Here is a 21,607-nt window from a genome sequence, read left to right on the forward strand (position 1 = left end):
AACTCCAAACCCCAACCACAACCCCAAAGCCAAAATTAAACCCCAAACCAAAACCACTACCTCTATCCTAACCACTGCCCTAACCCAAACCCCAATCCAACCTCAGCCCCAAAACCAAATCCACACACAAACCCTGTCCCCAGCTTGTTTTTACCATGCTAGTCCACATCACATTTGATTCTGGGTGTTATCACCTCCAAGTTTGGCTCTTCAAACAGATCCGTCGTCCCGAACGTCAAAGGATTTAACAAAATGTGAAGAAATGACAGTTTTTGACCACCGAGACATCTCTGTGTTGTGCTGAAGAAATATCTACTAAGTTAACATGCTAACCAGCTAGCCTCTGGTACAGTTAGCAGTTAGCAGTCACTCCGGTGATGTGCTGCCCCCTATTTGTGCAGAGAATGAATTCAACACATGGCCTCTTCTTACATATTGTTCCTTTAAGTCTAAGAAATGACAGGATTCACAGACAGAGACGCTGTGATGCATTTTAATATTCATCTAAAACACATGAGACACCGGATACAGTAGGTCACCAAGTACCACAAGCAGATATGCTCATTTTGATGCTGTTTACCCAACATCAGTCCGATAAATAGGACATTTATTTTGTGTTTCCTCTTCTCTTCATCAACTGGATGAGTCTAATGACCCCCACAAAGGTGACCATCATTGTTGAGCAGCCAGGGAGAGAAAAGAAGTGTGGAGGATGATGAATAATAGCCCAGCTGGTCGCGTTAGCTGCAATTAGCCCGTCTGAAGTCCCACAATTATGCATGGAAAAGCTGACACTCACAATGCCACAATGCCGCCGCTGAATCAATACGTAATTGTAATAATTATCATCCTGATGTCATTTGTGGACGTGTCCAACACTTCCAGAAAAGAAGATGGAATTGGATAAACACAGAGGGATGAATGGCGGACAGATATCGCATCATCAAGTGCAACATTTCCAACAAAAGGAAGCCTCGATACCTGGTATGATCAGTGAGTGGGGTCGACGAGTGACGAGGCGATGAGTCAGCCGGGCCGCACAGTACCGACACGGCCTCCTCTGCAGCCGGGCCGCAGTACGCCACACCACGAGGTGTGTGCATGTCAGGATCTGCTGCCTTATACTCAGACAATTCAGGAAAGTAGACCCAAATTTATAACATCCTCTATGTCCTGTAACTCAGTCGAATGCTCTTCTTGATATAAACACATGTAGTACGATTTCTGTACATCCCCTACAAAATGTAATATCATATTTTAATTCACAATAACATAAAGTTTACTTCTCTTGTGTTTCCACATGGGTGAAAAAAAGGTGGAATACTTTTATATACAAGGATTTTTCTGGAAATGAAGTAACCAAGTACATGTTTGAGGAACTTGTACTTTCATTTATTTCCATTTTCTGGTACTACACTTTTACTCCATCACATTTCTGAGGTAAATTGTGCACTTTTTTACTCCATTACATCTATTGGAGCACCGTGGAGGAACTAGATTTTTTGCAGGGATTTGTGACCAAGACTTACGAAACCTCAGACAGATTTCCAGCCATGTTTGTTGTGACAAAAACACATATTTTAAGTCAAAGCTTGATGTTTTTCTAACCCTAACCAAGTGCTTTTTGCTCTTAAACTCAGCATAGAGAGAGAAAAAGACAGAAAGAGAGAGAAAGAAGTTTCGACATAGCAGAAATGTATAAAGTCAACATTTATTCTGGTGATTTGGTTCGAATCAGGCTACATTTTAATAAAGCAACAATGAATAAAATGTATATATTTTAAAGTTTTAATAAGTTATTGTGAGTATTTTTTTGTTCAAAATCCCAAATCCCCCTCCGGCCCCTCTGGGCAGCTGTATAAAGGGTTAGAAGTTGTCTGTCTGAGCTTTCTTTGGCACGGATAGCAATAAAAATGACGGAAGTGAAGACTGAGAAAAGCTTTTTTTTTTCTCTCTGGGTGATTTCAAATGAGCTGTAATAGGCTCTGGACTTGATAAAGAGGGCTGACACAGGAGAGCAAACATTTAGAGGGAGGAGAAGGAGCGAAATCAGTTTATCTCCATCCTGATTCAGCCTGTAGCTCCGCTGCTCGTCCTCAGAACAACAGAACCTAGTTGAGCTTCAATAAACCTTTGCTGCTCATTAAAAGTCTCTTGGGGTTTTAAAATACAGTTGTTCTTTGTGAGTGTCCCGTTTTCCCAATGACAAATGCTTTTTTTCCGGCTATTTCAAGCTGACTTTCTTGGGGGGGGAACAGATAATCTAAATGTTTCTGATAATCTACATTAAGCAGAGCTGTTTTGTGAGATTTCCTGATTGCTTTAATCCAACAAACCATAAAACTGATAATTGTTCCTGTCTCTGGATAAATGTCAAGCGTCCTCCTGTTGCTCAGTGTTTTATGTCAAACCACATAAAAAAAGGTCAATATAGAGAAGAAAAACATAACAAGGCTTCGTTTCTAAAGATACGCCAATTTATTAAAAGAAATAGGCTTAAGCAGGGTGGAAAGGTTGTCTGTGCCCGGGGCTGCATCGCTGCCCTTTAGCATTTCCAGCCTGTGTGTTCAGGTTGGAGGGAGGAGAGTCAAACTGGACTGCACCCATGCAAGGTTGCTGCTGTGACAGCATGTGGCCAGAGGTCCTTTAGATAATTCTTTTAGCTCTGCTCGCCTGTGGGCACCGTACATCACTTTTCACAATCACGTTAACCACCTAAGTCCTGCAAATCCACTTGATGTGGTTGTTGCTGAGGCAAGAAACAGACGGAGTGGACCGACCGGGAAACGTGTTGTTCTCGCTTCCCTTTGTTTGTCCGTGTGTGTGTGTGTGTGTGTGTGTGTGTGTGTGTGTTTCACAATTAAATCTAATTTGTGAGGAGCTGTGGAGATTCGATTGAGCTGATAAAGTGACTTAATTTTCCACAGTGGACTTTTCTGTGGTCTAACCTTTATGCGATGCCCTCAGGTCAAAGCTTTGATTATAAGTTTAAAGATGACTGAAGGGGGGAAACCCAGCTGGATGGTTGGAACCGCACAACTTCAAGACTATCAAGAGCTTGTGAATCTTTCCTTAATTTGCTGAAAAACAGACAATAAATGCTCTGTGGGCTTTATACGGGGTTTTACTGTGAAAGGGATGAATGTTTACACAATCTTTCAGCTTTGGGGTCAAACATCTGAACACTCAGATGTTATCCATTGCATTTAAGTTGAATCTTGTATAAAGAAAGCTAATTTTCTTTAAGACTTTTTAGTATTTGTCTTTTGTAATTTCTGGAGAATTTCAGTAAAACTTCAATAAAAGTCTTTGTCAAATAAACTTTTCCCTCTTAATCCTCTGATCTAAAATCCATTTTCATTAGAGGGATATATTCTCCCACATCTGTATATAGAGTTTGTGGATGTGTCTGAAAGGTTCCGCGCATTGATTGATTAGAGCGTCTCTGTGTGTGTTTGACGTCAGACAACTGCAAACAAATGACCCCATAAAAAGACTGAACCTGTCCGGGGGGAAAAAAGAAAAGCTCCCGGCGCACAGCACAGCCGCAGAGGTCTACAGAGCGCCACCACGACTCCGTCACTTCAGCATCACCTTGACATCGAACAGAGAAAAGACTTCTGAAGATGCCACTTTCAAGCAGCTCCACGTCCTCCACGAAGAGCATCCGCAGAGCAGCGTCCGAGCTGGAGAGGTCGGACTCCATCACCGTAAGTTCACACCAGCCAAGTTTTCTTTTTGATAAGTTTCAGTAACAACGGACAGTCACACACGCTGCTCCTGGTGATGTGTCTAAATCAGTTCCAGAGGTCCGCTTAAGACGGTTCTATTGCGCGCGGAGAGCTTGGCGAGGTGACCATTACGCACAGCCTGATGCGCACAGATCAAATCAATACAGACAAAGACACGCAGCAATAAACCGAAAATATCAGCGTAAATCAGCTTAAATATGTGCCGTGGCATCTACTTAATATTAGTTATGTCGTAGGTTTACCTTGACTGCGCTGCTGTTCTTATGCGCATTTGGAGATGCGGTGCGCTCTCATCAATATCCAGAAAGATCGCCGACCAAAAAGTAGGAACATGTCAACGCTCTGTCTTTGTAACTATGTGCTGTGATGATGGTTTGATTAAAAAAAAAAGGAGAAGAGAACTCACGAGTTTGGTTTCTCTTTTCAAACAGTCTCCCAGATTCGTCGGCAGGCGTCAGAGCTTGATCGAGGACGCGCGCAAGGAGCGCGAAGCCGCCGCTGCGGCGGCAGAGGCGGCGGAGGCCAGCGAACAGATCGTGTTCGAGGAGGACGACGGAAAAGCGCTGCTCAACATCTTCTTCACTTTAAGAGGCATGAAGGCACCCGCACTGTCGCGGACTCTCAAAGTTTTCGAGGTAAACCGATCGTTCCTGTCTGGTCACAAAAAATATAAATCTGTGTATTTGGTAACATTTGGGCGTGGAGGGCTCCGCTTTCTAATGAAGGCACCTTTATGGAGATAATTAAAGTGGTAACTGATGGGTGATTAATAGCTAATATTTCATTTTTGGGGTTGCCAGTTTGTGGGGGAAAATCCCGGCGGTTGGTGATATTTCTGTCTCTATTTTGAAAACAGCACCGTCATAAATTCATATTCATTTATAATTTATATATCAACCAAACTGAGGAAACGCCTTCACAGCCTGGTGGCGAGAGGACGACAGAGAAAGAAGAGAAACATGAGCAATGAACAGTTGCAATTTTTTTGATTTATTATTGATTTAATTTCTGATTATACATGCTGATAGAAAGATTAGGCATTCATGGATTAATCATGAATATCACTCACTCCTTTTCTAACTGTGTGATGTCTTGTTAATTCACCTTTGTGACATCTGGCATCATACAGAAACTCAGAGTGCCACATTTTCAAATACATGAACATCAACCTTATAACAGAGGTTGTTCAGGATTTATAGGAAATGAAAAGTAATATCCAGAACGTGAAAAAGAGACCGAGAGGAGGAGTGATGCTCGCTCATGATGACATCACAGGTCACCTCCCATTCCCAAGTCTCCTGTAAAGGTAAAGACGTCACTATCCTCACCTTCCTCTCCTCATCTTCCGGTTATGAAACTCACCTCTGCTGGTTGGACCTCGCCCCGCCCGGATCCCAGCTGCAGGTTAGGCAACAAAACCTCCACGCCATGACCGAAGACTGCACACCTTTCATGAGGGTGCATGAAACTGCATGAAATGTAAAAACAGAGTGAGAGAGACTCCAGCGTGACAGCCGACACGCTGCAAAGGCCCCGAACTGACGCAACTGACCTCCTCCTTCCTCCTCAACCTCAGCAGGGACAGCATGCTTTCCCAGGGGTGGTGGGGTCGATGCTGACAGTCTGGGCTGCATAAGGAAAGAACAAGAATTTCCTTTTTAGTTATAATAACTTAAACAAGCTCTGACATGAATGCTGCTGGCACAGTTTAAAGGAAAAGTTCACCCAAAGTGGGAAATTCAGTCATTATCTTCTCACTCCGATGCCGATTTGAGTAAAGTTTCATAGTCCATAAAACCTGTTACAGCAAAACAACGCTGCCGCTACACAACCGAAGAAGATGGTGACTCCCTCCACTCAGAGGTTTTAACTCACTGTGATGCATCTTCACGCACATCTAAAGCTGTATTAATGGTTATATTTGAGCTGTAATTTGTCCTACAGTTAAACGGCTTTTGATTCAAATTGTTTGCATGAGGTAAGTAAAGTCCGAGGGGGTTTTTCACAACCTGGCAACCCAAAAACTGATTTGTAAAGATTAATTCCATGTTTATGCATGCTTGTACGACTGGCGTCCTGAATCCCTTCATATTAACTGTCTGTCCTGCTATGATGCGCGGTGACTGTGTTTCAGACGTTCGAAGCGAAGATTCACCATTTGGAGACGCGACCATGCCGGAAGCTCAAGGACAACCTGGAAGGCCTGGAGTACTTCGTCCGCTGCGAGGTGCACCTGTCGGACGTCAGCACTCTGATCGGATCCATCAAAAGGAACACAGAGGATGTTAAAACCACCAAAGAAGTCAAATGTAACCGCCGATAATTTGAATAACAAACATATTTTTGCTGAAATAATCACACACACACAAAAACAAAACAGCCCTGAGCTGAATTCAATCATGTGTTTTTGTTCTTTTCCTGCTCTAGTTCACTGGTTCCCAAAGAAAATAGCAGACTTGGACAAATGTCATCATCTGGTCACTAAATTTGATCCAGACTTGGATCAAGACCATCCTGTAAGTAAGGACTTCTCCAGCTGCATGCACGATGAGAAACAGCCGTCTTTACTGGTTTTGTCGTTGGACCAGTACACGTCATGACACAGAAAATGTGATCAGTGTTTGATATATCTGATTTTAAACAGGGCTTCACAGACCCCGTCTACAGACAGAGGAGGAAAATGATCGGAGACATCGCCTTCAGATACAGACAGTGAGATGCAATCTTTTCCCTGAACATCTTACATCTGTGAGAGAAAGAGAAACTCTAATATACTCGATTATTTCTGATGCATCTGTACTTCTGTTTCCTCAGCTGGGAGCCGATTCCCAGGGTGGAGTACACAGAGGAGGAGATCAGCACATGGTGAGGGCTTCGAAAATGCTCTTTGTCAAAAAATGTACACTGCCACTTGATTTTAAGACCAGCTGTTTGATCTTGCTGCCGAACATCGATGCATCCGTTCAGCTTTTACTTTGGTAAATGAGTTACAGATGGAGGGCGCTTTCAAAGACACGGCAGCTTGAGCTTCTCCAAGCGCAAAACAATATATCAGGGAGCTCGCAAGAGGAAATGAGGTGACAGAATCACTTTACAAGTCAGGGGGTTTTACACTCGTGTGGTTCAGTTCGCTCGGACAGGTGATAAGCTTTTTACAGAAGACTTGAAAACGCATTAAAGAACCGCAAGGTGAATATAAAAGGATAACAAAGATGGACAGATTTCAGAATTAATTACAAAGACTTGCTGAATTGAAATGAAACGGACGAAATGGTAGAATAACAGAATGCGTGTCGGATATAAATGAGTCCTCACAAACTTCAGTTTAAGATATTTAAAAGTGGATTTGATAACAGTTATTGAGTTATTGTGCATCTTATCCTTCTGATCAGGAGGGAAGTCTACTCAACGCTGAGGGACTTGTACGTCACCCACGCCTGCACCGAATACCTCGAGGCCTTCCGCCTGCTGGAAAGGCATTGTGGGTACAGTCCAGACAACATTCCCCAGCTGGAGGACGTGTCACGCTTCCTCAAAGGTAAGGACGAAAAAGCCAACGAGCGGAGCGAATGTTTGGCGAAGCACACGAGTCCATCTACCATCTTTTTATTCTCTCTCTCTCTCTCAGAGCGTACGGGCTTCACGCTGCGTCCGGTGGCCGGTCTGCTCTCGGCCAGAGACTTCCTGGCCAGTCTGGCGTTCCGGGTGTTCCAGTGCACCCAGTACATCCGCCACGCCTCCTCCCCGATGCACTCCCCCGAACCGTGAGCACGACCGCGTCTTCCTCTTGCTTTGCTCTTCACACACGCGTACCGACCACCACATTTTGGCCATTCCCTTTTAAATCTGGACTTCTGTCATGACACATTTTTCTGTCCCTCTTCTCACTTTTCAATTTAAACAAGATCATTTCTTAAGGAGCAAAAGGAAAGGAGACGATCTCTGAATGAACGTCTGTCTTTACTTCACTGTGTTTTTCACTCGAACCATCGCCGAGTTACGTAACCAGACTGAACTCTAATCACACAGTCTGTATTTAGTTAAAATATCTGTGCAGGGTTGTTTTTGTGTCTCTTCAGTTTGGATCAGATGTGCTCCAGGTTGAATCTTTTTTTTTTCGCCTTTTCCCTCCTCAGTGACTGCGTCCATGAGCTGCTGGGCCACGTCCCGATGCTGGCCAACCGCACCTTCGCCCAGTTTTCACAGGTGAGAGTCGGACTTTCAGATCGTTTGTTTTTCCCTCATGTTGCGCTGTTATGTTCTGGTAACAATTTATTAATGATTTGCCGCAGAACCTCGGTCTGGCTTCACTTGGGGCTTCGGAGGAAGATATTGAGAAACTGTCCACAGTACGTAACACCAGCAGGGACTCAGGGACTGCACAGAAATGACAGAGATGTTGAGAGGAGCTGAATCTGATTAGCAGTATTTTCTTTGACCCCCTCAACTCCACGCAAAAAGAAAGAGCGCGCTGTCAACTCAGATCCATATTCAAACGTAATTCATTCCTGTATTCAAACTTCCTTCCTCATTTTCCGACTTTCTCCCGGACGTTTAAGCAACAGGCGACCAAATCAAACGCACTGTTACTTCAATAAAATTACAGCTTTTCTCAGAATATTTGGAAACGTGAGCACACAAGTCAACACAAATGCAGAAATGTTCTATCTTTAAAGGCCGAACATCTGCTACGCATTTTCAAACCTGTAAAATAATCATCAAATAAGCAAATAAGAGGGAACTGATGTAGGTCAAATAGCAGCGTAGCCAATGAGTCAGGTGAGACACGACCACGAGACAAGAGGAAGGAGGTTTTTTCAGAGGAGATCTGTGAGAAATTTTAAACAAACTGCTGCTAAAGAGCAGCTGGGAGGAAACTGGGCGGGAATAAAGATGAGTTAGACGGTGGAGAAGGAAACATGGATGTCTGAGAGAGACCGATTAGACTCTGAGCGGCGCCCTCCAGTGGTTGTGTCGGTTACATAGTCTGAAACATATTTATCTATTTTCATATGTAAAGGGAGCACAGAAGAGCCTTTATAGTCTATGGATAAAAAAAGAAATGCTCTTACTCTGCGTTATATTGTGTCTGAACCATTCAGTGTTTTGTTTTTTCCAGTAAGTCTCACAAAAAAAAAAAAAAAACATGACATAAACCAATAAATTCCAGCCTTCAGCCAAAAAGAAACACACAGAACACTCCCCCTTCATGAGCCCGACTCCCTCCCTCATCATTTTTGTGCAGTCCCTTATCTGAAAATGACATAAATAATGATTTCATCGTCCTTCCTCATGCTCAGCTGCTCTCTTTATGTTTCTCACACCAGTTATACTGGTTCACTGTGGAGTACGGCTTGTGTAAGCAGAACGGTGAGGTGAGGGCTTACGGCGCTGGACTGCTCTCCTCTTACGGAGAGCTTGTGGTGCGTTTCTCCGGCATGTTTCTCTCCCTTCTGCTGAATGTTTTGAGTAATTACTTTTATTTTTTTTAAAAAATGCAACAATCACAGCCAAGCTGTCAGCTAAATTCTCCAGTTTCTTCTTTTTTGTTTTTTTTTTTTTTAAAAACTCTAATTCAGCACTCGCTGTCCGACGAGCCAGAGACGAGAGAGTTCGATCCCGAGGCCGCGGCGGTGCAGCCCTACCAGGACCAGACGTACCAGCCCGTCTACTTCATTTCTGAGAGTTTTTCAGATGCCAAGGAGAAGTTCAGGTACCAGAGCCGAGCCGTGCGTGCAAATACGACCAGAACATAAAGAGACGGTGGAGAAAAAAAAACAGATGGAGAGAGAGAGAGAGAGAGAGAGAGAGAGAGAGAGAGAGAGAGAGAGAGAGAGAGAGGGGTTATGTGAGGACAAGGTCAGAGAACAGGCAGCCAACCCCTGAGGCCACAAACTTTTGTAGGTCAGCCATAGCAGCCAGAAGACAGCTGTTACTAATGTATTTTTTCATACCAAGGCGAAACGCTGGAGTTTTATTTGGCAAACACATCAAATGTTGCCCTGCAAAACAAGTAGCTTTGCTGAGTGTTTTGACAGTGTTTGGTCTCCAGTTGAATGCAGCACTCTGCCACACTGGATGAGAAAATAACAGCATGGTAATGTTTGTCATAGCATAGTAAAATATGAAATAGAGTAGATCCTGGATGTCTTTATAACTCCGCCGATAAAAGCGGGATTGTTCCCGTCTTTATAGTGTATATGCTCAGAGACAACAGGGGGGGAACTTCTTCTAGTTAATAAAAGGGAAGTTTCCTCCGGCCAAGAGAAATATTTGGGTGAACGATTCCCAGACAGGGCTCCTGAAATACATACATTCATGAGGAGTTCAAACAGGAATCCCATCTGAGTCTTCTGACCTCTTTGTGTCTTTGTCGAAGGACGTACGTGGCCGGCATCAAGCGTCCCTTCTCGGTGAGGTTCGACCCGTACACCAGCAGCGTGGAGGTTCTGGACAACCCGCTGAAGGTCCAGGGAGGCCTGGAGGGGGTGAAGGACGAGCTGAAGATGCTGACAGATGCTCTCGGTGTTTTGTCATGATGATTCCCCTGCCACCTCCTCCCAGCTGGTGTCTCAAACCCTGGTGTCTGTTTGCTTCCCTCTCCTGCGACGTCGCCGACCAACGTGTTCATCTCCTCTGTGCTGTTCCTCCCGTTTCCCCAAAGTTTCCAAAGATGTCCAACGCCTCGCTGGGGTTTTTGGATCCATTCGTGAAATGATGGGGGCGGATTTTTTGCTGCTTTTAAAGGAAAAACGTGTAGTTCAGTGTTCAAAGCTTTATTTTCCAGATATGTGACTTAAGTATTTTGAGTATTAACTCTCAGTTTTGCTCAATTTGTTTTGTCCGGCAGTGTAAATGAATTATATAAAAGAAATGATAATAAAACACACTCTCCATGTAATGTATCGCTGATTACTGCTTGAGAAAACAGAATCTGTCAGATAATAAAGAATCGCACATTAAGTTTTCTGCAGTCGTGTTTAAATTATTTAGCGTTTTAATGATGACAGACCAACATTTAATGATGCTCGGCCTCGTTGATGGGTTTGCTTTTGTCTGCCACAAGAGGGGGCCGTCCAGCCGGGCCACCGGCCGGATTTTAAATTCTTCTTGAGCCTTTTAAAGGAATCGATCGTCTTAAAGTTCTCCTCCTGTCTTGGACGACAGCTTTGCAATGTCATTAAACGATAAATACACGCTGATGAAACAACAAAGTGAACTTCAGGGAGAGCGGAGATGGAGAGCAGCTCTCGAAATGTGTGTAAATGTTGTTAAGGTATCAGAATAAAAGTTCTAGTGAAGCATCAGTGTGTGAGAAGCTGTTACAGGTTTAGATGCTGCAGGTGGAGTTTGTTCAAACTACCTCAGAGATCCGAGGGCTCGTGAGACGATCCGACGATGGGAGAGGAAATAATCAAAACCAGAGTTCTGATACACAAATCTGTCTCCACTTTTTTGGATCTTTTCTCTAATTCTCAAGTTTCTGGGGAGAAACTGGATCGTTTGTTATGAAATGAAACCATGAGAGAAGTTTAAAGGGGGAAAGTGGTTGACAATGTGTCGATACAGAACCTCGGACCTGTGCAGCCAGCGGTCCAGACCGGGAGCTTTTGGGCCGGGCTGGGGCTAGCTGGTTAGCATCGCTAACTTCAACATGAAAAACTGTCATTTCTTCACATTCTGCTGTTCATTTCTGAGCATTTTCAACTAAAATTCTAACATACTGCACCACATGACTCTATGTGCTCTCTGTCACTGTGTTTAAAGATAATAGTGCCCATTAATATCACATACAAGCTCACCTCCACCTCTTTGTACTCGCTGTTAGAAGACAACAAAGGATGGAAACTGTCCTTGACCTGAGAGGATAAAACCTCGGGGAGCTCGTCCGGACGGTGGGCAGCTTGTGGACCGGGTCCCTGGTCCCCCCAAAACCTGCAGAGCTGAGAGCCAAGAGACAAAACAAGCAGAGGTTCAGCACCCAGACCACTAGGTGTCAGTGTGAGTCTGAGGACACGGTCCACATCCTCAACCTCCAGCACAACACTCACTTATATAAGGGCGCCCTCCTTCAGTCTCACACAGAAACACAGCTTACTTTCACACTGTGACACAATTTTAATCTGAGTTTTTATCATTTCTGTCGCCCTCCTCGTCCTTTCACGGGACCCTCAGCACCTCCAGTCCCTGCAGGACTCACTGATCTGCTGTGTTATTAATATTAATGCTCAGCTCAGTGTGAGAAAGCACAACGTCATCTCTTTTCTTCATCACTTCCTCCTGCCTCTTCATCACATGATGCAGCATTTCTTTACACTGACACTTGATATTCCTGCTGCAGTCTGTCAGTCAGTCAGTGCTGCTGCTGCTGCTGCATCCTCCTCCTGGATCAACCCCGCTTCACGCTCCCCTTCAGGTGGAGCCCCTGACCTCTGTGACTAACACCTCCACCTGAGTCAAGAGCAAACCCCCCCTTCCTCCTCCTCCTCCTCTTCTCCTCCAGCACCTCAGCCACACTCCTTCCCCTCCTGAACGCTCATCTTAATTACAGCAGGGCGGAGACATTGACATTTTTCTTGGAGTCTGAGGAATTACGTCTATTCTTGTTCTTGTCAGCGTCCCTGTGTGTAAACATTGTGATTGTAGGTTACAGTGCGTAAACGTGGAAAATGCCTATGGAATTGTTCCATATTTTGTGACTCTCACTCTCTCCCTCTCCTTTTTTTTTCTCTCCCCCCTTTTTTTTGTGCCTTTTCTCCCTTTAAGCACTTTTCCATAAAACGTCTCTGGACCATTTTTTTTTTTTTACCAGCCGTGAAGAGGAGGAGCGAGGGGTGGGGTGTGGAAGTAAGGGGCGTGTTTTGGTATATAATACCTCTCCCTGAGAAGTTTTGTTCTGTCGCCTGGTCTTTGGGACAGCCTCTCACACATCATCTCAGCCGCACCAACTGGGAAACTAACTCACCTGCAATCTCTCCGAAACCAAATAACCACCCCCCCTCCCAACCAACCCCTCCCGACGTTTTTGACTACTGCCATCTGACATGGAGACCCAGCAAAGACACGGACGCCACTCACTTTGCCACACCTGCCGGAGGACGGAGAGCAGCAGAATGAAGGTAACCAGAGGGAACAAATAGTTTCATGCGCCGGTTTTTTTGTTTTTTTTTTTGTGCCGTGCGGGTCTTGACAGACGTCTGACGGGGTTGTAACCAGGTTTTTTCTCTCGTGCTGTGCGAGTGAGACACATATACAAAAAAAAGAAAGAAAAAAAACACTCCTCCGGGCTGAGCAGATGCACTGATCGCATCATTTTTTCTCTCTTTTTTTCTCCCCTGTTTGGACATCTCTTTTAATTCGCATGCAGCAGAGAGAAAGTTGAGGATGCAGACGTGACATGGAGAGCTGGGAAGCATTCGTGCAACAGGTTACCTGATAGGGAAGGAGGAGAGCAGAGTTTCAGGGGTGTTTTATTTCGTGTGATGTTTTTGGTTTTTATTTCTGTTCTCTTTCTGTTGGGATTCTTGATGGCGCGCCGTTCTCTGGACTCTCTGGAGCAGCAAACAGCTGGTCTTTTCTGTCGGCAGATAGGGGGCGGTAGGTCTGAGGGTCAGTGAGCTCATCCCAGGGTGAGCAAGGGGAAAATAAATGCTGAGTCTGGCCTTTCGGATAGTTAACTATCGAGCAGCCGGTCTCGCAACTTTCTGGAGAGTTGTGTAAGAGCGCGTAAGGCAGAGATACCGTCTCGGTTTTTCCTCCAGAATAAGCACTTCTCCCAGGTGCGACACAGTGACAGCGGCTGATAACGGTGACGGGGGGAGGCAGGGAGAGAGGCAGGGAGGGGGAGAGAGAGGGGGGGAGGTGGACATATGCCATCATTTGTTTTACGCAGTTAGTAGGTCAATACATCAATACGTAGAAACAGCACCTAACTGTGGAAGTCGTACATCTTGTACAATGCGTAAAGTCTGGATCCAACATCTGGCTGTCATCTGGGATTTATTACTCAGAAGATTTTTTTTTAAAAAAAAATTTCATGTGTTTTTTTTTTTTTTTTTTAAATCAATGTCATCACTTCTGTAATGTTTGCATTTGTTGACCAGATGCTGTGTGTGTGCATGTGTGTGTGTGTGTGTGTGTGTGTGTCTGCAGGTCAAGAAGATGTCCTCGTCCAGTCGCGCGCTGCTCTTTGCACTGGCCCTGACGCTCTACGTGGTGGAGGTGGCCTCGGCGGAGACGCTGTGTGGGGGAGAGCTGGTGGATGCGCTGCAGTTTGTCTGCGAAGACAGAGGCTTCTATTTCAGTAGGTTCCGAAAAAACAACACAAGTTTTCTGCTCTCGTCTCTTTTCTTCTCTCCTCTGCTGCTGCTGCTGCTGCTGCTGCTGCTCAGACGCGCACACATCTGTTTGGATAGCTGAGGCTATCGCTCTGTCTGTGGCTGCGCGGTATGCGTGTTTGGTATTTTTCTTTCTCACGCGCTCACACGCGCACACAGAAAGCGAGAGGGAAAGAGAGCGATTATAGCCAGCTGTGTGTGTGTGTGTGTGTGTGTGTGTGTGTGTGTGTGTGTGTGTGTGTGTGTGTGTGTGTGTGTGTCAAGACCTGGTCCAAGCCGCTCTGTCTGCTGAGTGTGCGCATTCTGCCTCGCAGCCCTTCATACCTTCTCATTGCATATGAAAGGGCCGGCGAGCTGTGAAGGCACACACGACTCGGCGCGACACAATGGGCCGCTTGTTTACCAGTAAAGTAATAGCACCCCAAGAGGCATACCAGTCACCTCAGCACCAGTGTTCCCAGGCCGGCCGACCACACTGATGAGTCCGAAGGGGGGGAGGAGGGGAGGGAGGGGGGAGGAGGAGGAGGAGGGGGCTGTTTTTGATGTCAGGTTAAGAGGACGGATCATTAACATCAATTCTGATCATTGCTTCCATTGTAATGATGATGGGAATAGCTGTAAAGCATTAGGTGAAGGCATTGTGCTCGGCCGTTAATCCTCCCAGTGGATAAGCTCGTGTTTGCACAGTCTGTTTTCAACACAACTTCCAGCCTTCCTCCTCGCATGCGGAGAGAGAAACCCGTCTCTTCAAACGAGATATCAGCCATCGGCACCTCTGACGGACAGAGAGATCATTATCCAGTTCAGGCCGACATACAGTAGATGTGCTCCCTCCCTCCTCGCAGGATCACCCTCTCTTTTCTCTCTTCCTGCAATCAAACCTGGCCTTCCCCTCTCCTGAGACTCCTGCAACACTCTGTTGGGTGCAGGACTTCAAACGAGGCCCTTTATCGGATACGGATACTGTTCCCCCCCTTGTGTGCAACATGCTAACCCTCCACCCCTCCGCTGTATTCTTCTTTACCTCTCTCTCTCTCTCTCTCTCTTTCTCAGGTCTTTACTTTCTTCCTCTTTTGTTTTGCCTTCTCCCTCTCTCTCTCTCTGCCCCTCCTCTTCTCTCTCGCCCTTCCTCATCCTCTTTATCTTTGCTGACTGGACAAAGGACAAGGTCACAGGAGAGTTTTCCATTTTATGTATTTGCTCGCCCAAAGGTCTGTCTAGGAGCTTAGCTGTCTGTCTCCATCACTCTCGGCAGCACAGGGTGTTTACGTGTGTATTCACTCATTAAAGGACTTTCAGATAGCCCAAATCAGATTATCCCCTACAAACAAAAAGATTTGTTGCAGTTGGTCATAGATTTCCTTTTATCCTCTTTGCTCCGTGGACCGACTATGATTGTGGAAGTAATCCTGCGAAAACAACCTAAATTCATTCCTGAGGTCTTAACCTCGCCCTCCTCATCGTGGTCTGTTGTGTCCCTCCCCAGGTAGGCCAACCAGCAGGGGAAACAACCGGCGCCCCCAGAACCGCGGGATCGTAGAGGAGTGTTGTTTCCGTAGCTGTGACCTCAACCTGCTGGAGCAGTACTGTGCCAAACCCGCCAAGTCCGAAAGGGACGTGTCGGCCACCTCTCTACAGGTCTTACCCGTGATGCCCCCACTAAAACAGGTACGTCTCACCGAACAACAACAACACACCTGTATGGGAAAACACTATCAGTCGTCCCATCTCCTGCGCCTCCATTCACCTGTGTTCGTCACCCCTATGTCCTTGACACTGAGCGCAGACTGAATCCCACGCGAGGACAGGTTTATCTTGCTAAATGGTCATTGGTAAGCAGTTACCTTCCATGCAAAGTGCTGACCGTCGTGGAAAACATCAAGACAGTCACAGCACATAATATTCAGGAAAGGGCAGAGTCATACTCACAGACTGAGACTGTGTGTGTGTGTGTGTGTGTGTGTGTGTGTGGGAGAGAAAGTCTGTGAGATGGTGGAGACTGCTGGTCCGTAACAAAACAGTGTGTTCCAAAGTGTGTGATTATTAGTCACGGAACAGCAAGCTCCCCCGAAACTGGCATGCATTTTATTTTGATCCGTGCCGTTAAAGAACACCTGACCCGACCCCGGAGAGCTTCTCTGAAATATGTCACAAAACGCGCCAAATCGTTTCAGGTCTTTCTTTTTTTTTTTTACTGCGGTCACAAGACCGAGCTGTGGCTGCTTTCCAGACCTCTTCTTTTAAAAAAAATAAATAAATAAAAAAATCCTTCCAGCCTTCCTGCAGGCCGGACTCGTTTCTTTAAAGACGTTTCTTTTTTAGAAATGTTTCTGTCTGACTTGTTGGAGAGTCGGCATCGGTGCCGTTAGACGTTGCGAGCGATGTAAACAAGAGAACTAAATAGGTGTGCAGCCTCTGTGCGAAATGCAAAAAAGGAGAGAGGCTGCAAAGGGAATTAGTTGGGACATGTCCCCAGTTTGTCGGAGCAGGGAGAGTTGCTGGGTACAGCCCGCTCTGAGGGCCAGCTGTTCTTTGGCTATTGAGCAGGCCCGGAGTGAATGAAGAGGGATAAACACTCCTCAAGTGGCAGGACCAAAACAAGCCATTCAGACAGAGCACTGGCTACTCACGCATAAATTCTAGCTCTGCTGCTACCACTCCCACTTTGCCTCAATCCCTGGTGCTCAGCACAACACCTCACGCTATTAATGTGCAGGATCAGAGCTTTTTGAGATGACAGTGTGTGTATGTGTCGTTTCGCTCGGGTCTGCGGAGGTTAGTCAGTTCAGCGGGTCGTTGGGTGAACGACGACGTGCCCCTCATATGAATATGAGGCGAGTGGCCGCCCTTCCCTTTGACAGTATGTTAAAGAGGCTGAGCCGAGCACTTGTTGACAGCTTCTCTCAGTCCAGGAAACCAAAACAGGGGCAAGTCGGAGGCGAGGCGAGTCTGTTATGACGCTCGGCGCTATAAGAATGACATTTGATTTCCATTTGACCGGCCCAACAATGACTGAATGTTTTCTCAAAATAAACAAGGCTTTCCTCCATTGTAATAAGCACTTGCACAGTTATCTTATCACTTCTAATGGACTCACTCCCTCTTTTTTTTTTCTCTTCCCCTTTTTCCTCCATTTTCGCCTGCACGCCACAATAGGAAGTCTCAAGGAAGCAGCATGTGACCGTGAAGTATTCCAAATACGAGGTGTGGCAGAGGAAGGCGGCCCAGCGGCTCCGGAGGGGTGTCCCGGCCATCCTGAGGGCCAAAAAGTATCGGAGGCAGGCGGAGAAGATCAAAGCCCAGGAGCAGGCGATCTTCCACAGGCCTCTGATCAGCCTGCCCAGCAAACTGCCTCCCGTCTTGCTCGCCACGGACAACTATGTCAACCACAAATGAGCCCGCTGCCAGCCCTTTGCACAGACAAGAGTTTGGAGGGAGAAAAAAAAGACTAGGGGATTATAGCTTTGTCTCTGACGTCATTTCTGTGGCAGTTCTCTTTGACCTCCCCTGCCCTGTCCGAGCCCACCAATCCCTCCCCCTGCTCTCATCCACTACTTCTTGACCTCCTGGCCCTTTTTTCTAATGCCCCCTTCAGCCCGACCCACCCATCCTCCTCCGGCACACAAACATGCCTTCACATTCTTCCTGTCTGAACTCTTTCGCTCCCTCTCTCTTTCAGTCACTGACACAAAAGACACAAACACAAATGATGAACAAAAAGTTAACAATTCGGCTGAATGCAATTCAGGTGGATCCTTAAAGCAAAAAGAGAAAACGGGGAAGAGGAGAAAAGAAGATGAAAGAGATCTGTGGTTTGCAAGTGTCAAGAGGACACCCAGCGGAATGTTTTTTTGTCCTTGTGGAAGACAACTGAAAGTGAAGAGCAGCTTGCATGAAAGAATCCATTCCACATCATTTTTTCCTGAGGCAAAAAGAAAATCTCTTAGTTTCTTTTTGTTATTAGTTTGCACCTCTACCTATAAAGGGACTTCCACACTGTAAGGAATTATTTTGTAAAATTAGATTCCTGTTCCAGCACCTTTTGATCACAAACAAAAAGCAGAAAAGAGTCTGCAAAATTGCACATTGCCACGGATTACGTCAAAGTAAAGAAAAAAATGGCACTATTTTTTTATGAACAATGAACGTGTAGCTTAAAAAAATGTCATGGTGCTAGCTTTGGGAATGGACTCAAAGAAGAGGTTGAAAAAGCACGTTTTTTTTTTTTTTCTTTGAATGAATATTAAAACTTTCCGTTTTAAGGAAAGTGTGACTTTTTTAAAAAAAAAAAAAGGAAAATAAAGGATCTGGGGGAGCTCCTGGCAGTGGCAGTGTCAAGGGGGAAGTGTCACTGAGAAAAGAAATGGGCTGTGTTGGCATCGAGGCTCACAGCGAGTGCTAGCGGCTGCTCATCACTAGTTTGCCGGCGTAAGCGGCAAAGGGGGGACCTGAGACCCAGTCCCTGTTCCTCCTGTCCCTCTGAGGCTGCCAGACACAGGGAGCAGTGTGGGGACACATATGGGACACCGTGGACCGCCTGGATTGGACAGTACTACAGTTCTGGGACAGGACTTCCTGTTTGCCATGGCTTTGCAGACTGCTCTGACAGGAAGTAACATGGCATGGACAAAGAGCAAGTGGGATAATGATGATTATATTTTATTTTGTCTTTATTCTGTTTTTCTTTTCATATCAATGTTTCAATGGAAAAAAAAAGGAAAACCCCGTCAGTTTCTGGTACCGTGACATTCCTGTTTTTCCAAGTTAGGCTTTTTTTTGTTTGTTTTTTTGTTTTGTTTCCATGGTTATTGTTATGATGTTATTTTACAGTTCTAAAGAAAGGCACAAAATTTCAATTCAAAGGGAAAAAAACAGCAATAATGTCAACTAACATTTTATTTTTATTGTATATCAGTAGTATTCACATGCTTTTGCCTGAAAACAAATACTTGAATATATATATATACATCTATATATATATATATATATATATATAAATATAGATATATAATTAGTTTCCAGGGACGTTGTGTTATTTTCCTTTAGTCTGAGCTGTATCTTGCGTAATGAGCCGCCAAGCTTTTTTGTTTGTTTGTTGAAATACAAATAAGGGCACTGTATAAAGGCATTATTTATTTTGTTATAAAATATATTTGAAAAATTGGTCCAAATAATATACGTAGCACTGATGCTCAACTGACGGTTTTATTTTGTATGATCTCTGTTTTTTCCAATTGGAGTTGTAAGGCTTTTTTTGTAGATGCTTTGTACCAAAAATAATGTCTTTTTTTTTCCTCCTTTTTTTTCTCTTCTTTTTGCCATAGTTACTTTTAAATTAATATTTTAACAGCAGTATAGCCTGGATCGCTTTAGGCATGTCATGTCACACAGAAATAGGCACATACTCTGAATACATTGGTCTGCATGGATTTTCCAGAAAGCATTTCAGGTGGTTTTTATCTGTGGAAAAAAGGAAAAAAAAAAAAAAAAAAAAGAAAAAAAAAAAGCATTGATGAGTGACTTTTATTATTGGTAAAAACTAAAACAACAGCAACAAAAAAAAAATATCTTGTTCAACATTGATTGTACTCAGAAACCCACTATGTTTCGAAGCCACTTTTAGTCTTGATGGCTGAGGGGGGGAAATGATCAGTCCTTCATTAAATCATGTCTTTGTTATCGTGCATGGTGTCCTATTGGTCTTCTACGGAGCATCTTGCCTAATGTGCCAGTGCCACTGATGTTTGTCGCGCGTTTTTGAAGTTTTTGGGGTCGCAAAGCGTCCTGGCCGGTCGTAGATTCAGGGGGTTAAGCTTACGTTTGACTTGCGAACGAGCGAAGCCTGTGTGTCGATGCCTTAACTGAAGGTAATGATGTTGCTGTGATGCTAGTAGCCATCAAAGGTCGCCTAAAGGTCATTGTCTATCAAGCAGAGAGCCTGTTGTCGTATCACCTCACTGTTCTCATCTGTCTACCTGTCTGTCTGTCTCTTATGTCTGTCTTTCTCCTCTCTTGGTAGTAGACAATGCTCCTGATCTATTCGCATCAGTGCGTGTCTGTATTTGCATCATGGCGAGGCAAAGAGGGGGAGAAGAGCAGCGTTGTTAGCCTGCCTTTTCTACCCCCCACCCCCACCCCCACCCCCCTCCCCAAACGATCTTCCAATCATCCATCCATTATGCATTTGATGAAGGGCTATCACGCTGAACCATTTCTGAAGCACTCAGGAAAAAAAAAAAAAAAGAAGAAGAAGAAGAAGAAGGAAAAGAAAAAAAAAGAAGCAAAACAAGAAAACAATCTATGCTCTCTGAGGGAGAAGTGGAGTAGTTGCCGAGTGTAAAAGTGATAATCTTGTTGTGGAAGGGCAGCTGAGGTTTTTTTTTTTTTTTTTTTTTTTTTATCGTACCCATACCTGGCCATAATGATACAGCTATTCTGTGACAAAACCACTGAAAAGCCCATGTCAGATACAAGGTAACTCTGTGCCACTTTACAGTTTCCTCCTCCTCCTCTATGGTGTCATGCATCGCCCATGAAATGCAGACTTAATGGTTATTTCTTCCTGCTGTGGTGAAACAGTCAAAGCCAATACTTTACATCTTCTTTCTGTCTGAGATCTCAATTATCAAGGCTCCGTCCTGTCTCTAATTATATTCTACTTCAGTTGTGCAACAAAGCAGGCAGTGCAATTATTATTATTATTATATTATTATTATTATTATTGTTGATAGTAATATTATTATTATATTTTCTATTTTATTCTATATTTTCCTGCTAGGACTGCATTCATTCACTATTGTAATGTTCAAACAGGCTACTCTAGTGTTCTTATGAATGGCCTGAAAGACAACCACTTCTTTTCGCTGAATATGAAGAGATATCTTGCCGAGCAAATGGCAACTTTTTCTGTCAGTAGCTCACTCAGCCTGTGTGTATTTTATTGATTTAACCTCTGCACGCTAGAACGTCCGAAATGCACAATTCATGTACTTTCATTTTTAATATCAATAAAAAAACATTTTATCAAACATACGAAGAAAAGAAAAAAAGATGTACTGCTTTGTTCCGGTGTGTGTTTTGCCCGTCTTGGATGTGTGTTCACGCTTTCTCGGCGTGCCGTGAGCTGCTTTTAAAATCTTTTTATATCAATTAAACCTTATGTACCCTGTAAATGATTTATTACGTCTTACATCTCCAGTTGCTTTTAGCACCCTCTCGGTTCCTCTCACCCACCCTGCCTCCCTCTTTCCCTCTCTTTTTCCTCTCCCTCCTCCATCTCTGCCTCAGCCCACGTCTGTCTGCGTCCGTCTGTCTGTCTGTCTGTCTCTGTGATAAGACTGTGTGTGCCAAAGTGTAAATCAGCACTTCGCCGAGTGGCAAGCCGGGCTGGCCACAACTCCTCAGCCCTTCCTTCTGCTGCATGCCACACTAAACCTGACCTGTTCTCACTGCGTCTGACACACCCATCCGTACATCCATCCCTCCCTCCATCCTCCAGCGGCTTCGCTAACTACTGGA

The 21,607-nt window shown here is 44.8% G+C and overlaps 2 protein-coding genes and 1 long non-coding RNA gene across 3 annotated transcripts; 2 read left to right on the forward strand and 1 right to left on the reverse strand.

Moving 5' to 3' along the window:
• The first annotated feature begins 3,452 nt into the window (after positions 1–3,452).
• th (tyrosine hydroxylase) lies at positions 3,453–10,716 on the forward strand. Its single transcript, XM_037107025.1, has 13 exons — positions 3,453–3,710; positions 4,184–4,387; positions 5,887–6,061; positions 6,180–6,268; positions 6,397–6,464; positions 6,567–6,617; positions 7,145–7,290; positions 7,381–7,516; positions 7,889–7,958; positions 8,045–8,101; positions 9,080–9,175; positions 9,332–9,465; positions 10,132–10,716. The coding sequence occupies exons 1-13, from the start codon at positions 3,627–3,629 to the stop codon at positions 10,289–10,291; spliced, it is 1,470 nt and encodes a 489-aa protein (XP_036962920.1). The 5' UTR covers positions 3,453–3,626; the 3' UTR covers positions 10,292–10,716.
• On the reverse strand, positions 4,720–13,873 carry LOC119024335. Its single transcript, XR_005076450.1, has 4 exons — positions 13,185–13,873; positions 11,555–11,695; positions 5,305–5,380; positions 4,720–5,220 (listed from the first exon to the last, which is right to left on the reverse strand). It is a non-coding gene; the product is annotated as an uncharacterized LOC119024335 (long non-coding RNA).
• On the forward strand, positions 12,636–21,121 carry igf2b (insulin-like growth factor 2b). Its single transcript, XM_037107026.1, has 4 exons — positions 12,636–12,871; positions 13,905–14,055; positions 15,576–15,757; positions 17,246–21,121. Exons 1-4 carry the CDS (start codon positions 12,797–12,799, stop codon positions 17,483–17,485), a joined length of 648 nt encoding a protein of 215 aa, XP_036962921.1. The 5' UTR covers positions 12,636–12,796; the 3' UTR covers positions 17,486–21,121.
• Positions 21,122–21,607: the final 486 nt, after the last annotated feature.

Source organism: Acanthopagrus latus, chromosome 8 (assembly GCF_904848185.1).
Source record: "Acanthopagrus latus isolate v.2019 chromosome 8, fAcaLat1.1, whole genome shotgun sequence".
In the NCBI taxonomy this organism is placed as follows: Eukaryota; Metazoa; Chordata; class Actinopteri; order Spariformes; family Sparidae; genus Acanthopagrus; species Acanthopagrus latus.

Excerpts from the sequence above, each read along its gene's own strand:
- th (XM_037107025.1), top strand. The coding sequence starts at position 3,627 with ATGCCACTTTCAAGCAGCTCCACGTCCTCCACGAAGAGCATCCGCAGA. Across the intron at positions 6,062-6,179 it reads AACCACCAAAGAAGTCAAAT|TTCACTGGTTCCCAAAGAAA; the intron begins GTAACCGCCGAT and ends TTCCTGCTCTAG. Across the intron at positions 6,465-6,566 it reads ATCGCCTTCAGATACAGACA|CTGGGAGCCGATTCCCAGGG; the intron begins GTGAGATGCAAT and ends CTGTTTCCTCAG.
- igf2b (XM_037107026.1), top strand. The coding sequence starts at position 12,797 with ATGGAGACCCAGCAAAGACACGGACGCCACTCACTTTGCCACACCTGC. Across the intron at positions 14,056-15,575 it reads AGACAGAGGCTTCTATTTCA|GTAGGCCAACCAGCAGGGGA; the intron begins GTAGGTTCCGAA and ends GTCCCTCCCCAG. Across the intron at positions 15,758-17,245 it reads TGATGCCCCCACTAAAACAG|GAAGTCTCAAGGAAGCAGCA; the intron begins GTACGTCTCACC and ends ACGCCACAATAG.